Raw genomic sequence first — 15,225 nt, 5'->3', positions numbered from 1 at the left:
CGAGAAAAGACATTTCCAAAGCGAGCACAGGAACAACACGGTCTTAATTTTTTTTTTTTATTTTTTTTTTTCCCCCCGCACCATAATTCCTCGCGCCATCCGTCTATCGCGTTTTAGATTTTAATTTTATTTTCCTCCATCGACGTGGCCGGTAGAACCCACGGGAACAGACTTTTTTTTAATGGTGATTTTGTAAACAGTGAAGGTTTCTGCTCTGTTTCTTTTCTCCTCCCCACTCTGGCTTGATTGTTGTACAGTACATTACGCGGCTATTCCATTACTCACTTTTTGTCTTGATACAAGTAGTTGAAGAAATTGTATAAGGGGAAAAAGGTTCCTTTTCTTCATGTTGGAATGTCACTGGTACCTCAGCTCTTGTTTGATAATATGAAACAACAACAACAACAACAACAAAATCCTTAGCGCTTGAACTAAATAAATACCTGTCTCATTGGAAAGCTCTGGGTCTCTTCTCTACGTCCATCAGAACGCAGGCTCGGGGGGATGCAGGGCGTCAGGCTGCTGCTTCGCGCTTGTGCTTTTGGGGTTTGAAGTGCTGCAGGAGGCTTTTTTTAAGGGCAGGAGTAAGCTTTTTTTTTCTTCTTTCTTTTTTGGAGGAAAGGCGGTGGAGTTGTGTGCTTACTTTACTGTCTCTCCGGTTCTATATGGTGTCTCTGCGGGTGTCTCGACAATCGACGAGTGATATCAAGGACGGGTGGAGAGAGCTCGTCCTCTGCCTGCCGCAGCTGCGCCTCTCTGGTCTTTTGTCGCTCTTGAAATCCAGCTGCTTCCTCCGTTCCCTTTCGCAAAGGCGATTCGGGCGTGTCGCGCGGCCTCGCCGCTGCCGGCTTCGGCTTCCCTGGGCGCCTGCTCTGTGACACGCGGGGAGCGAGGGGGGACCGAGCCCACCTCGAGGAGGATCCTCCTTAAGCCTCCATCTTGCTGGAGATGGCAGACGAGGGCTGCGGGGACGCGTAGGTGAGTACCGGTGACGGCTGCTTTTTGACAGAGTTATCCTTGTCTGGGATTTTAGGGAAATTAATTGGTTTTGATCTGGTAACGCCAGCAGCCTGACCTCGGTCACTTGTTCAAGCTCTTCGGTATTAAAAAAGACCGTGAATAAGTTAAATTTGACAAGGAAGAAAACTTGAACGTAGTCTTGTAGCTGTGGAGATGTGCTGGGATTAAGCGATACGGGAACGTCCGTGTAGGGACGGGTCACTGGAAGAGGCTTTTGCCACTGCGGGGGAGCTTCTGGTCCTTGTACCTGGCACCTCCGGCTCCCATCCCGGGTGGGAGCGCACCCAGAGAGCTGCCCGAGGGCTTTAGGGAACGGGAGGATGCACCCGAAAACAACACGTTCACCTCTTGAAACGGGTTTTGGATTAATTTGTTGGAAGGAGCTGAGCTTGATAGAATGAAGAGAAGCGGGTGTTGTCTCCCGGATAGCTCTGAAGCGTGATGGTCTCGATTCCTCTGTCTTACTGCTCCCCGTCGCTGTCAAATTACCTTTGTGCTGCTGCCGTGCGAAGCCTTGGGGCTGTCGCCTCAAATACCGGTATCCCAATTTCCCACCTAGAAAAGGGGGCTGGATTGAACTTGGGGAGAAGGGGCTGTCTCTGGGCAAGGCCCGGTCTGGGCGCACCCATCGGCACCGGCGCAGGGTGCTGGTCGTGGCTGCAGCGGGTCAAGCTCTCCGCTCCCAACCTTGCTGGTTTTTATTGGTTATAAAATCAGCGTCTGGCTTGGTTTCCAGGGTGCCTCATGCTGGCGTTTGCCGATGGCTTCTTTGTCTGCTGCACCGGTGGGGTCAGCGCTGATTTTGCCGGGCTGGAGGAGCCGCAGCATCCTCCTAGCAGCGTCTGCAGAGCTGCTGCGGCAGCCGCCGCCGTCCCCTCGCTGCACAGCGTCGCTTTTCCTTCCAGCACCCAAATCCTCGGCAAACCGGACCGTGAGAGGGCTCTACCTCACGCAGCAGCACCTTTTTCCGTGCTGGGCACGTACCAGTCCTGAAAAGAAGATAAAACGGGGCGGGGGGGGGTGTGGGCAGGCTGCTTCTCGCCGTGCTACCTGCGCCGTGGCTGCGGCAGACGCTGCCGACGCTCCCACAGTCGGGAAAGCAGCTGCAAACACCCGGAGCTCGAAACAGCGCTGCCGGAGCGCTCGGTGCTCAGCCGCCGCCTCCTCTGCCGCTCTGTTGTTGCCTGAGCTGGGGTTTCCAGGCTCGCTGGGCTTGGTGGTTTTATCGATTTTGCAAAAGAACCTATTTTTTCTTTTTGTTTTCCCCGCTCTTCAGCCACCTTTTCCTTCCCCACCCCGGCCTGAGCGCACGCTGAAGTCGAACGCGGCTTTTTATAAGATATTCGGGATCCTCTTGTAGCGGCCGAAGATAACCGACTGCTCAGAGCGACGCCGACAACACCTGGCTCGGGCGTGCCGGGAGTTCAACGCCAGCGGAATTGCGATGCCAGGAGCAGCTCTGCCATTCCCTGGAGGATGAGGAGTAGGGCAGGGCCGAAGGCAGCTCGGCCTAGGGGGCAGCTGAGGTTCTGAGGGTTCCGAGGGAGGCGGCTCTCCGCCAGCGCTGTTTCCAAGTCGAATTTTCCAGGCTTGCTGCCTGTTTCCCAGGTTTTGGGTGTAAATTTAAAGCCATTTGGAGTGCTCGCTGGCAGCCACCTCGTCTGGAACGAGGATTGTGTTAAAGGCTTGATTAACGTTACCGCTAATTAAAGCACTGCAATCGCTCTGTATCCCCCCTCCCCGGTGCTGCGTGTCCTCGGATACAGGGTGCCGGAGGGAGCAAGCGGCGTCTATTGGTGCTGCCGGGGCTCCCGGCGGACTTGGCCCTGACCTTTCCCGTGTTTATCCGAGCTCGGGAAAAGGCGACGGGTGGAAATTCAAGGCTTGATCCTGACATTTGCCAAGGCGTAGCAGCCCGCCATGCAGCTGCTTTATTTCCAGAGAATTGGGTTTTGATCGCAGCGAGGGTCAAGTGGGCTCCAGCTGATTTTTTTCTTTTTTTTTTCCCTGCTGTGACATTCGGGGACAAATCTTACCGGGCTGTTTGTGGGCGCGCTCGGGCGTTAACCGCTTGTGCCTGTTCCTCGCTGCAGATCCCGCCGTGTTAATCCTCGTTTCTGAGGGGCTTTTTTTTGAGTTGTTCTGGGCTTTGGCCGGTGTTTGGGGAGAAGAGGGGTCGTACGAGTCTGTATTGGAGTGTGAATGGAGTGGGGCAACCCTAATTTCTGGTTTTTTGCCACTTCTCGTCCCTCCGGTCCTGCGCAGCGTTGGTCCCAGTCAGCACCGAAGGCCCCCGGGAAGCCCCTCTCCTGCGGACGAAGACCTGAGCCCGGTGTTTTTGTGGACGATGGTTTCTGTTGTTTACACTTCTGAATTTCTTTTTAACCTCTTTAATTGCTCCTTCGTTTAGCTTCCTAACGAGGGGTCTGGCTGCCGTCAGCTGCTCCCACCGACAGCGTGAAGACCCCAGGAATCGCTGCTGGAGGTGCGTGCTGCTCCGTCGCTGCCCTTCTCGGTGGCCTTGCCTGGATCGTTTGGCGTCCCTGGGTCTTCGGGAGACCGGCACAACCCCGCTCGGTAGGAGAGGAGCAGGATCAGCCCCGGGATGTTCGGGTACCACGGGGATGGGGAGCGCGGGGGATCTGGGAGCTGGGGAAACGGAGCTTTTGCAGGTCAGCAGCTGGACGTGGCGCGGAAAGGAGTGCCTGTTTCCAGGTTGTGCCTCTCTGGGCGAAGCGTTTCCAGATGTTTCGTCTCCAGGTGCGTCTCACCCCTGGATTATGTGGCTTGTGTGGTAAATGCACGCTAGCGGCTCCTGGAGATGGGCTTGCCCAGGATAAAGCTCCGGCTTTTCCCAGATCTGCCAGCTCCCGGGATCGCTCAAGTCCCTGAGAAAAGAGGGTTCAGGGGATGTCCCCCTGCTCAGCGTTGGCCCTCCAGCTGCCTCTTCCCAGCCCATCCCAAACCATCTCACACCCACAGGTGATGCTGCTCAGACTCAGATGCTTTATTCCCACCGGAGCTGGGCTTGATCATGAGGGTTCTGCATCCCAGGCTGCTTCGTTAGCGGCCAGACGTGCTGCTCTGCTTCCCTGCGGATGGGACGGCACTGGCGAGTCTGCGTCAGCGCTAATTGGGCAAGGGTCTTGTGGTCCTGCCGAGGACAGGTTTCAGTGGAGGTGATGATGGAAAATAGGTCGGAAAATAGGTTGGAAAGTGGGACAGCAGCCCCACAGGTTAGATCCAGGAGGGAGCGGGACCCAAGCGCTGTTCAGCCTCTGCGCAGCTCGTTCCCCATCTGACGTGCCTCCTAAAAGCTGTCGCGGGTTTGTTGTTTCGTTCCTATGTGTCCCTGTCCCCCGCTGTTCCGGCAGGAATAACCGCGGGGGCCTGGGGATCAGCGGCAGGAGCGAGCCGCGTGGTGCGGCAGCGAGGTGTAGAGGTGAGCGCGCCGCACACGGAACCCAGGCTGGGAAATGGGAGATGGAAGAAGGGACGAGGGGGCGGATGGGGCCGAATCCTTCTCCTCCCCAGCCCTTGAAAGCTGGGATAGGTGCAGCGATGGAGGGGCTGCGGGGGAAACCCTGGAATCCCTGCCTTAAAAAACCCAATTTTTTTTTCTAAAAGCAGCGGGCAGGCTGACCTCAGCTTCGCTTTGCAAATTAAATAGACCCAGTGATGCTTTTAAGTCACCTCGAGGCTTAAAACGGGGCCGGCAGAGCCCTTCGCTGCACCGGCCCCGTCGCGAACGGAGACGGCTCATCCCGCGGGCTCCGAATTTGGGATGCAAAGGAAAGAGCCACTCTGCTGGTGTGATGGTGGGCCTCTAGCGCCGCGGTCAGCGGGATTTCCTGGGCGGCTTTTTCCCTTCTGCGTCCCTTCGTGCCTGCGTTCGGAGGCTGCGAGCGGGACCCCTGCCCTCCCCGAAACCCTGCAGTGCCGGGACCGCGTCTGGGTGCTGCGAGGTTGAAAAGGGGGTGCGGGAGGAGGTGGGGGAGCTGGTGACGCCCGGACGCAGCTCTCGAGGGGGACCCAAACCTTCCCAACCCCTGGAGATCCCCGAGGATGAGCAGCCCCCTCCTCATCCTCACTCACCCGCAGGCTGGGTCTCATTTTTCGCTGCCTTTATTAGACTGTGGATAGTGGGTTGGGTTTTTTTCTTCTTTTTTTTTAGTTTTTCCTCTCCAAAAATTGCTGCGGTTGAGGGGAGTGGGTTTGCAGCAGCAGCAGCGAGGCGAGGAGGCCGGGGGAGGATGAGGATGGTGTTTTGGGACACCCCGATTCCCCGTCAGACGCAGGGACGAACTGCTCCGGGGTTTTAACAAGAGTGTGCTGGGGTGCTGACGTCACTGGGGTTCTTTTGGGGTTTTTTTGGGGTTTTGTTTGTTTTTTCTTAATTTAGCTGTGGGTTTTGTTTGTAATTCTTGAATTTGTTTAATATCGACGGCGTCTCCAGGATAAAATGGTGCCTCTAAGGGAGACGCTTGGCAGCCGCGCCTCTCCCCTGCCCTTCCCTCGATGTCTGCCCGGTGCCGCCCAACGCAGCGCAAAAAGGTGAGCTGCTCCTGGTCCCCTGGCCCCAGGGCCACCCGAAGGGGCCGTGTCCCCTCCCTCAATCCCAAATCCCTGCTTCGAAGATCCCGGCTTGGCTGCCGGAAAGGGTCCCTGGTCCCCAGGGAGAGCTGCCTTTGTTCCCAAGGTGATTTCTCCCCCGTTCCCAAAAATCAGGGTGAAACTGCAGGTTCTGCGTGTCCCTTCCACGGTGACCGCCACTTGGCTGCGGAAGCTCTGATATTCCCAAGGCTCTTCCTAGCCCCAATTCCCAGGGGGTTTAGCACCATTTTTCCAGCTTGGCCAGGCCCAGGGGACCGATGCGAGGCTGGAAAGGGGTGGAAATTATTCTGCAAAGCTTCATCTCCCTTAATCTTTCATCTAACCTGGCTCATGATCATCCCTGCTGTTGCCTCCCATATCGGCACTTGCTCCGGCTCCGGTGCTGGAGCCTCGCCCCAAAAAAACCCTTACAAAGCAGCTGTGCTGTCGGCTTCAAAGCTGGTGCTGGGGGGAAAAAAAAAAAAATCAGCCGTCTCCCCAAAATAGCTGTTTGGAGCAGCACCCACTCTCCCCCTTGGTCTAAAATCCCAGCTATTTCTGCAGCCAGCTCCCTGCGGAGATTCGGGGTGGGGAACGGAGGCAGATTTTGGGGCCGGGGCCCTGGGCCAACAGCCCCGGCAGCTCCCCAGGCCTTTGCGGGCCGCAGTCGGACACTTGGGGGGCTTCGGGGTGGGTTTTTGGGGAGGTCCCTGAAGCACATGGGGGTTATTTAATGCAAAAGCTGGGGCTGGGAGGAGGATATGGGATGAGTTTGGGGCTGGATCTCTGTCCCCAGGGTGTAGGGTGCTGAGCAGGCTGGTTTTGGGAGGCTGAGGGTGGCTCAGGGTGGGTACCAAGCCAGGGGCGAGTTAAACCGTGTTGGGGAGGCAAAGGGGGCCGCGTCGGGGGGGGGGCACATCCTGCGGGAGGAGGGCGCGGGGCGGCTAAAACCAGCACGGCATCCACATGAAGGAGCCCAGGGCAGCGCCGGTGGCGGCCCCCGCCAGCAGCCCCAAAGCCATCTGGTCCCCGGAGACCCGGTAGGGATCCTCGCGCACGATGACGTGGGTCACCCCGGGAGCTGCAAGGCAAAAAAAAAGGGGGGGGGGGGCGAGCTGGGGGGTGGTGGTGGTGGGATGGACATCGCCCTCCTGGTACCCTCCCCGATGCCAGCAGCGGGGCCCGGAGGTGCCGCTGGAGTGGGATGGAGGGGGATCCACGCTTTTTGGCTGTCACCCGTGTCCCCTGCGTCGCCACGGCTCCAGCATCGCCACCGCGGCAAGCAGCCCCCACCCTCAACGTGCCGCCGTGCACCGAGGTTGCCCGGTCTCAGCCCTTCGGCCCCTGGAGTATCGATCCCCAAATTGCAAAACCATCGCTCGGGGAGGGGCGGAATCCCACCTCCCGGCCAAATTAAGCATCCCCGCGGCGCAGCATCCAAACAAACGTTGGGGAGGGATGGGTGATTCGGGATTCAAGGACCCTGAGCTGCCAGATGGGGCCACCCACCTCCGTACTGGTGGCTGTAGTGGCCGGAGCTGATGTAGGCGGTCTGGTGGGAGTCGAGGGGCACTGTCTGGTAGTAGTCGTCATCGTAGGGGTCATAGACGTGCACCTGGGAGCGGCGGGAGCGTGGTGTGAGGCCGGGGTCCAGACTGGGGCCGCGCTGGAGCCGCAACCCAGCCAGTGAGGCCGTGCCTCAGTTTCCCCCGTGTGTGACGGGGGCCTGAATCCCGTGGGTTCCCCTGCACTGCTGAAAGGGGGGGGGGGGGGGGGGGGAGCGTCCCAAATGCCCGGGGCAGTCTTTGCTCAGGCACCCAAATCGCCTCCCTGCGCTCGGGTCACCTGAACCGTGTCCCCCATCACCTTAACTCTGCCCCTATTCCCCTTAACTCAGCCTCTGTCACCGTAACCGCCTCCCCCCCACCTCAACCGTGTCTCTGTCACCTTAAATTCTGCCCCATTCCCCTTAAATGTCCCCGTTAACTGTCCCCCTGTCCCTGGAACTCTGCCCTCATCACCCCAACCCGCCGAATAGCGTCACCCTCCGCTCCGCCATCTTCCGTCGGTGGCACCAGGAGCAGGCTGCTCTATCGCTACCGCTTCTCCTCAACCATCTTCCCTGTCTGGCTCCAGGGGCTTTGCTCCCCGCGCCCCGAGGCTGCCTGATGGGCGCGGGGTTTCGGGGAGGGGCCACCCCCAACTCAGCGTCAGCCCCGGGGCGGGACTGGGGTTGGCATAACCGAAGCCCGTGATGGGACGGCGCCCGTGCTTTGGGGGACGAAGCCTCACCGGGGTGGATTTAGCCTCCAGCACGGCCATCTTCCAAGCGCTGCGAACAAAACAGAGGGAGCTGAGGTTTTTTCGGGTGCTGGGGGGGTGGGAATTGTCCCCGCGGGGCTGCCTGGCCGGACGGCAACTCCGCCGGGCACACGTGGCTCCCTCCCTCCCTGCCCGGCGAGCTGGATGCGGCCGTGGGGCCGGCGCTGATCTTGAATTTCCCTATGAAGCCAGCGCTGGGCTAATAGTTTGGGATGGGATGGTGCTGGGAGGTACCCGATGCCATGGGGATGGGTACAGGGCTAAACCCTCTCCTTGGGAACGGCCCTGGCTAAAAACAAAGGAAAATGGCATCGAAGTTGGGGGAAAAAGTGGATAACGGATGAATTTCCATTCAACTGGGGTCAAGCTCAATTGATCAAGCTCAACTTGGCTGCGGCTGAACATCTCCATCTAAGTTCAGCTGAAGCTTTCCCACTTTTTTTTTTTTTTTTTTAATAAAAATGTTAAAAAAAAATTATTCCAAAATTCAAGTTTTACAAAACCCAAAGTCTTAAATTTATAGAAAGCAATAGGAGGGAAACAGTGCTAAAAGTGGGTGTTTCCTTCTGCTGCGCACAGCCTTAAGCCAATCAGGATTTCACTTTCCCACTCTTTATCGCCAAATACCGATGAAAACCCTTCCTCGGTTGGGCCGAGAGGTGATTTCTCACCCAGGAGGGAAACCTGCCCCGCAGGAGACCGACTGCCTCAGAACAGCTGCTTTTGGCTCGGAATTATTCAGCGGGAAAACCAAATCTCCGCCTGTGCCTATCGCCCTGCGAGCCAACGCAGGTGTTCGAGAAAACAAGGGCCGCGTGGGGTGTTAGCCACGGGTGGGACGCGGTGAGAGCGGGACAGGGCTCTCGCATGGGCCAGGCTTGGATAATTCGGATGAAAAAAGCCGCCGAGGGGATTTTGGTGCCGCTGCGGCGGGATTTCGGCTTACACGGCGTCGTCCTCACTCTCGGCGCACAGCATCGTCTTGGAGCCGTCCCGCAGCACGATGCTCAGCAGGCAGTCGCGGCTCTTCCCCTCGGGCGGCTGCACGTCTGGAAGCAGAACAGGCAGGATCCAGCCTCAGCGAGAGAGATGCCCTGGAGATCCTCTCAGAAGAGGGTCAGGCTCCAAATTACCCCTGGCACGAGCAGCCCCTCCGTGTGCCACTAACTCATGCAATCACCAAAAACCCGCTGGGGACGCCATGCTCGTAATTCGGGTTTAATTTCAGCCCCCGTCTCTGCTTCCAAGGTACGATCAGGCTCTCAAAGGTTAAAAGCCAACACGGGCGAAGAGCTGGCGAGCAGAAATTTCCACCCACCAGGGCAGAAAGAAAATGGAAGGGCAGAAACCTGCCAGAAATCTCGGCTGAGCTGCGTTTGCTTTGAATTCGCCAGCTTGCAGCAGGCACCCACATTTTGTTGAAGCGCGAGACGCTTGCTACCGCGGTTGGATTGTGAGCGAGAACAGAGCCTTAAATCCACGAGGGTCATTTATGCCCGCGCCTTCTTCCAGCTCACGGCTCGGCGGGACCCTCTGGTGGGGATAAATTTTTGGGTTTGCGCTTCCCACCGCGGCATCCCAGCTTCACCGCCACCGCTCGCAAAGCCCAAGAAAGGCGGCTTTGTGCGGCGGCCGTGGGCTGCCGGGGCTGAGCTGAGCTGCTGTTGCGTTCTCTTTGTTTGTGCGAGACGGCGAGGGATGAGTCAGGGCCATGGGATCGTGTTTTGAACAAGCACAAACCAGGAGGGAGAGTTTCTCCTTCCTTCCCCCGTGGAAAAGCAACGGAGGATGCAACGTGCATCTTGTGGGGGACAGCGCGGTGCTGGCTGGGAGCTAGAAAGGGGTGAATTAGGCAGCCTGGATTTTTGGGGGGTGGTGGGATTTGAGATGTGCACAAACACGTTTCAGACCTGCAGAGCGGCAACAAAAAAGGCATGCGGCCCCACGGAGCCCCGCGCGGGATGGGCTTGGGGCCACAGGGCTTTGCTCACCTCCGCACTCGCGGCCGGTCCTCACATCCCGGCAGCTGTATTTGACGTGGATCCGGCCGTCCATGTCACGCTGCGTCTCGTCATGGTAGTAAACCAAGCTGCCGTCCAGGTAAAGGACGAACCAGTTTCTCTTCCAGCGGCGCAGGATGGAGCCTGAGGGGATGGGGAGGAGGTGAAGGGCACCAGTGAGCCCGGCGGGATGAGGCCAGCGCGCTCACGAGACCCGATGCTGTCCCCCAAATTTGCAGCCGGATCCCAGCACCCCCTACGAGAGCTGCTGCATTCCACAAAGGCACCTGTGCCTGGCACAAGCATCCGGGGCAGCGTGACCAGGTGGCTTTAAATTAAAAAAAAGGGCTGCCAAAAAAAGCTATCAGGGCAGCTTGGTGCTGCCCCGCCGTGCACGCGGGACCGGATCCAGCCCCGGACGTGGAGCTGCGCCTCTGTTTTCGTGGCAGACGGCCCCCTCACTCCTCTTACGTAAATCCACGAGTGGCTGAGCCGCGATTTCCTTGCTGCCATGGATTAACCACCCGGGTCGGGGTCTGTCCTCCCCCCGTGCCTCCTCCTGGCATCCCGTAGCCAAAAACCTCTCTGGGTATTTTTTTTTTTTTGGTGTGGGGGCTCCCAACCCGGAAGGCTGAAGGGTCGCACTTACTCTGCCGCCAAAGCCAACCGCTCTTCACCAGCGCCATGGCTGCCGGAGGGTTTTCCGGACCTGTTGGCACGGGAAAAATAAGAGGGTTAAAATAGCAGCTCCCGCCTCGCCTGCGGCTCTTCCCCCGGCTCTCACCTCCCCGCGGCTCCAGGAGCGAAGCGGGATGGGGATTCACCCTTGTTGCCCCTTTTTTTGGGGGGGTGGGGTGGGGGGATGAGCCGAGCGCACAGGTTAATCGGGGTTAGCCAGACGTGGGATTTCGTCATCTGGGAAACATGGCAAAGGCAGGGAGGAGGAACTCCAGCCACCTTTCTTTCTGCTTTTAATCTCGTTGGGATTTAGGGATTATCGTCCCGTAGAGGTAAGTGGAGAAATCCGCGCCGTGCATGAAAACAGGCAGGAACTCCCCACGGCCCCAGTAACTTTCCACGGCAAACGACAGCCACGCTTGGGTTTTTTTTCCCCTGCCTGGATGGAAATTGGTCCTTAATAAGGCCATGAAGTCATCGCTCCCCGGGTCCCCGAGCAGAGCCAACACCCCAGGGCCAGGCAGGAGCGGTTCCCCGGCCAGGGACCCCAGTGCCCCAATGATGGGGGCTCAGCACCCTGGGATGGCCTTCAGGGCCCCTCGGCTGGGTGCCCTCCTGGTCCAGGGGCACGCCAAGGCGCAGACCCCCCACCCGGTACCTCGGTGGCTGCGTTACCCAGCACCCGAATCCCCGGGGTGCCCATGTCCCCCTGGAGTCTGCAGCCCCCTGGTACCTGCATCCCCCAGAAATCACAGCCCCCGGGTGCCTGTGTCCCCTGGCACCCTCACCCTCCTGTACTCGCACCCCGTGGTACCCCCATCCCCTGGTACCCCCCTCCCTCGGTACTCGCATCCCCGTGGCACCCTCGTCCCCCATGTTTGCAGCCCCCAGTACCCACATCTGGTGCCCTCATCCCCTGGTACCCACATCCCCTGGCATCTTGCCTGCCCCCCCCGTACCCACATTTTGGGGTACCCCCTTTCTGCATCTCCCTGGTACCCGGCTCCCTCAGTATCGGCACCCCCTGGTACCCTCACTCCCCCAGTACCCCCATCCCCTGATACCCCCATCCCCAGTACCTCCATTTCCTCATACCCCCATCCCAGTACCCCCCATCCCCTGCAACCCCAATCCCCGGTACCCCCATCCCCTGGTACCCCCCGTCCCAGAACCGCCAACCCAGTACTGCCCATCCCCCGGTCCCCCCAACCCAGTAGCCCCATCCCCTGGAACCCCAATCCCCGGTACCCCCATCCCCAGTCCCCCCCATCCCCTGGTACCCCCCGTCCCAGAACCCCCAACCCAGTACTGCCCATCCCCTGGTACCCCCATCCCCAGTACCCCCATCCCCCGGTCCCCCCCAACCCAGTACTGCCCATCCCCTGGAACCCCAATCCCCTGTACCCCCATCCCCAGTCCCCCCCATCCCCTGGTACCCCCGTCCCAGAACCCCCAACCCAGTACTGCCCATCCCCTGGTACCCCCATCCCCAGTACCCCCATCCCCCGGTCCCCCCCAACCCAGTACTGCCCATCCCCTGGAACCCCAATCCCCGGTACCCCCCATCCCCAGTCCCCCCCATCCCCTGGTACCCCCGTCCCAGAACCCCCAACCCAGTACTGCCCATCCCCTGGTACCCCCATCCCCAGTACCCCCAACCCAGTACCCCCCATCCCCTGGTACCCCCCATTCCCAGTACCCCCATCCCGGTACCCCCCATCCCCAGTATCCCCATCCCGGTACCCCCCATCCCCTGGTACCCCCCGTTCCCGGTACCCCCATCCCGGTGCCCCCCGCACCCCTCACCGGGAGCAGGCGGCCCGGCGGGTCCCCGCTGCGGGCAGCGCTGCGCTCCGCTCCCGCTGCCCGGCCCTGCCCGCCCCTGCCCGGCCCTGCCCGCCCGCACGGCCCGCCGGGAGCTGTAGTCCGGTACCGGCAGGAGCGGGCAGGGCCGTGGCAGCGGCCTCGGCTGGGTGGAAGCATCCCAAGGGGCTGGCCGGAGGGAAAATATCCCTTTTTCACAATTTATCCCCAAAAAAGCGGATGCGCGGTGCCGGCGCGGCCGGGATGCTGCCAGGCTGGTTGCCGGCGGTGATGCCCGTGGCTGATCCAGCCGCCACCCACCGAGGATCCAGCAGCTCCAAACCCCACTTTGTCCCCAGAGTCCCCCCCTTTTCCTCCGGAGACGGAGCAACCGCACCATTGGGAGAAGCCGGGCAACCGAGGGGGTCCAAACTGGGACGATGGGGGCTGTAAATAACCCAGGCGCTGGTGGCAGCGGCGTGGGTGCCCTTGGGAGGCCTCAGCCCAAATGGGAGCCCCAAAGCCAAGGCTGGGGCAGCGAGGGGATGCCTGGGGGTCTCCTGCCCCACGCAGAGGTGGAAGCAGAGCTGGGCACGGGGAGATGAGGTGGTTGGGGGGTGCAGGACCCTCCTCCGATGCTGGGAATGGGTTTAATAGCACCGCGGGATCCTGCCAGGGCAAGCACTGGGGGCACGCCACCGGCAGGAGCATAAATCAGGAACAACCCAAATTTTAAGCACCTAAGCGCTCGGCTGAATTCAATTTCTTGAGTGGGGTGACTTACCCTCCGGGTTAAAAATCGAGGTCTGACCTGGCTCCTGCTGGAGTTAAGAGCAAAGCTGTCGGCGATTCCGGAGAGAGACGGGCTCGACTCGCACGTGCTCAAGGGCCGCAGGGTTGGAAAAGCTTGTGGCGTTGTCCTTCACCCTGCTCGAGATGGCCAAGGCTTTGCAAACCTGTTGGGAGCAAAAAAAACCCCAAAACAACGGAGGTTAGGAGTGGAAGAGAGCCCGGGATGCATCCCTGCGCCTGGCCGGCAGCTGGCAGAGACGCTGTCCTTGGCCTCCAGCTTCTGCCAAGCAGATTTGGAAATCGTGGACCAGAGAACAGCGGGAAAAATGGGCGATTGAATTATTCGGGCAGATCAAGAGCTAAATATCACCCAACCCCTCTTATCCACTCCCCTTCTTCCACAAAATAAGGGCCAGCAAGGAATAGCTACGTATTTTTTTTATATATCTCTCCATACACATAAGCAGGGCATGCCCAGGCACACGCGCAGGCGTTCCCCGCAGCAGGCAGGATTTGCGCGTGGGCAGGGATGCATTTCCATCTAGACAAGCCTGCGGTGGGAGCCCGGAGCCTCTCCCAAAGCCTTTTTTTGCCACCCTGGGAAGGAAATGGCACATTTCCTACGGCTCCTGGAAACAGTTGGGCCCGAGACAACTTAGGGAGTGCAATCCCCGGCGGTTGGCTGGTGTTACGCAGCTTAAAATACAAGGCAGGTTATTTATAGTCAAGGCTGGGCTGATAATAAAGATGTTTATTAAGCATCTGGCAGCCCTTAATGCAAAAAAAAAAAAAAAATCTATTCCAGCAGGCTTTTCAACGTAAAGCCCTTTCTCCTCCCCTCCCTCCAGCGCTGGCTTTACCGTGGTGAACAGCAGAAGGAATTAAATTAAGCCAGCAGCACGCAGGTTGATTACAAAATTGCAATCGCCCCGTCGGCCAGGGCGCGCACACGCAGCCCCGCGCATCCCTCCACGCTGGTTATGGGGCAGCAGAACAGCCTGGCCGCGCTAATTATTTCAGAGACGCACATTTGGAAATCAGGGGCCGGGCCAGACGCTTTGTTCTGCAATGAATTCATAAAAAAGTTCCCTTCCGAAGGGATTCAGGCTGAAATTTGGATTTAGTCTGGGCTATCTGCCGGCTGCCCCTCCGTAGGTAGATGTATGCCACAGTTTGGTATAAAATTGTTCTCAAAGCTTTTCCGCCGCGTTATCGTGAGCTCTGCCACAGGACCAGCATAATTTGTCTCCTTGACAGCAGAAGGACACGCCGCCGAGTGAAATAAATAGATGCTCTGTTTAAAATGGCAGCAGATTTTCATGGGGTTGAAAATCTATAGCGCTGCACTAATGGGTTCTGCTCAGCTGCAGCCCCCGGTCAGCTGGCAGATAAGACATCAAGTTTATTCCAAGAAGGAGAGGAGAGAAACGACAACAACAAAACACACACACACACACAAAAAAAAGAGAGCAGAAATAAAACCCCCAGGGAGCAAACATCAACGCAGCCCACGTGTTTGTGATGGCCGGGCTGAAATGGCAGGTGTCGGGGATCGCAAACCGAATGCAGTGCCATTAAAACATCCCGGAATTGCTCTGTTTTCCTCCTCTGCTTTCCTCTGGGGAAGAAAAAGATGCTGGTGTGGGATTTTGGGGGCTTGCTTTATTTATTTTTTGCAAACTGGGTGGTTTTTTGGGGTTTGTTTTGGTTTGGGTTTTTTTTTTTGTTAGATGGGATAAATTTGGGGCACACTGGGTGGAAACGCTGACCTGAGGAGCCGGGAGGTTATTCCCAGCCGGCAAACCTGCGCAGGTGGAAGAAGGGAGAGGATGCAACGTGAGAACAGCCTCAGCCCCTCGCCCACAGGAGCCAAGTCACGGATTTCCCCTCGTTTTCTGTAGCAATCAGGTGCTGTTCGGTAAAAGAGATGGATTTTGAAACTTCCAGTTTGTTTTTCCTCCAGCTGGGCTCTGTCTGTGTCTCACCCAGGGGGAGGTCATTACCACAAGAAGCTGTC

The 15,225-nt window shown here is 58.6% G+C and overlaps 1 protein-coding gene across 1 annotated transcript; it reads right to left on the bottom strand.

Annotated features, from left to right (window-relative positions):
• Window positions 1-6,557: 6,557 nt before the first annotated feature.
• PLEKHB1 (pleckstrin homology domain containing B1) lies at window positions 6,558-13,231 on the bottom strand. The gene is made up of 7 exons (XM_075717850.1): window positions 13,201-13,231; window positions 10,585-10,644; window positions 9,927-10,079; window positions 8,882-8,984; window positions 7,906-7,945; window positions 7,123-7,228; window positions 6,558-6,694 (listed from the first exon to the last, which is right to left on the bottom strand). Exons 2-7 carry the CDS (start codon window positions 10,619-10,621, stop codon window positions 6,558-6,560), a joined length of 576 nt encoding a protein of 191 aa, XP_075573965.1. The 5' UTR covers window positions 10,622-10,644; window positions 13,201-13,231.
• Window positions 13,232-15,225: the final 1,994 nt, after the last annotated feature.

The sequence above is a fragment of the Pelecanus crispus genome, chromosome 1 (genome assembly GCF_030463565.1).
Source record: "Pelecanus crispus isolate bPelCri1 chromosome 1, bPelCri1.pri, whole genome shotgun sequence".
Lineage (NCBI taxonomy): Eukaryota > Metazoa > Chordata > Aves > Pelecaniformes > Pelecanidae > Pelecanus > Pelecanus crispus.
This window is presented reverse-complemented; position numbering and strand designations above follow the sequence as displayed.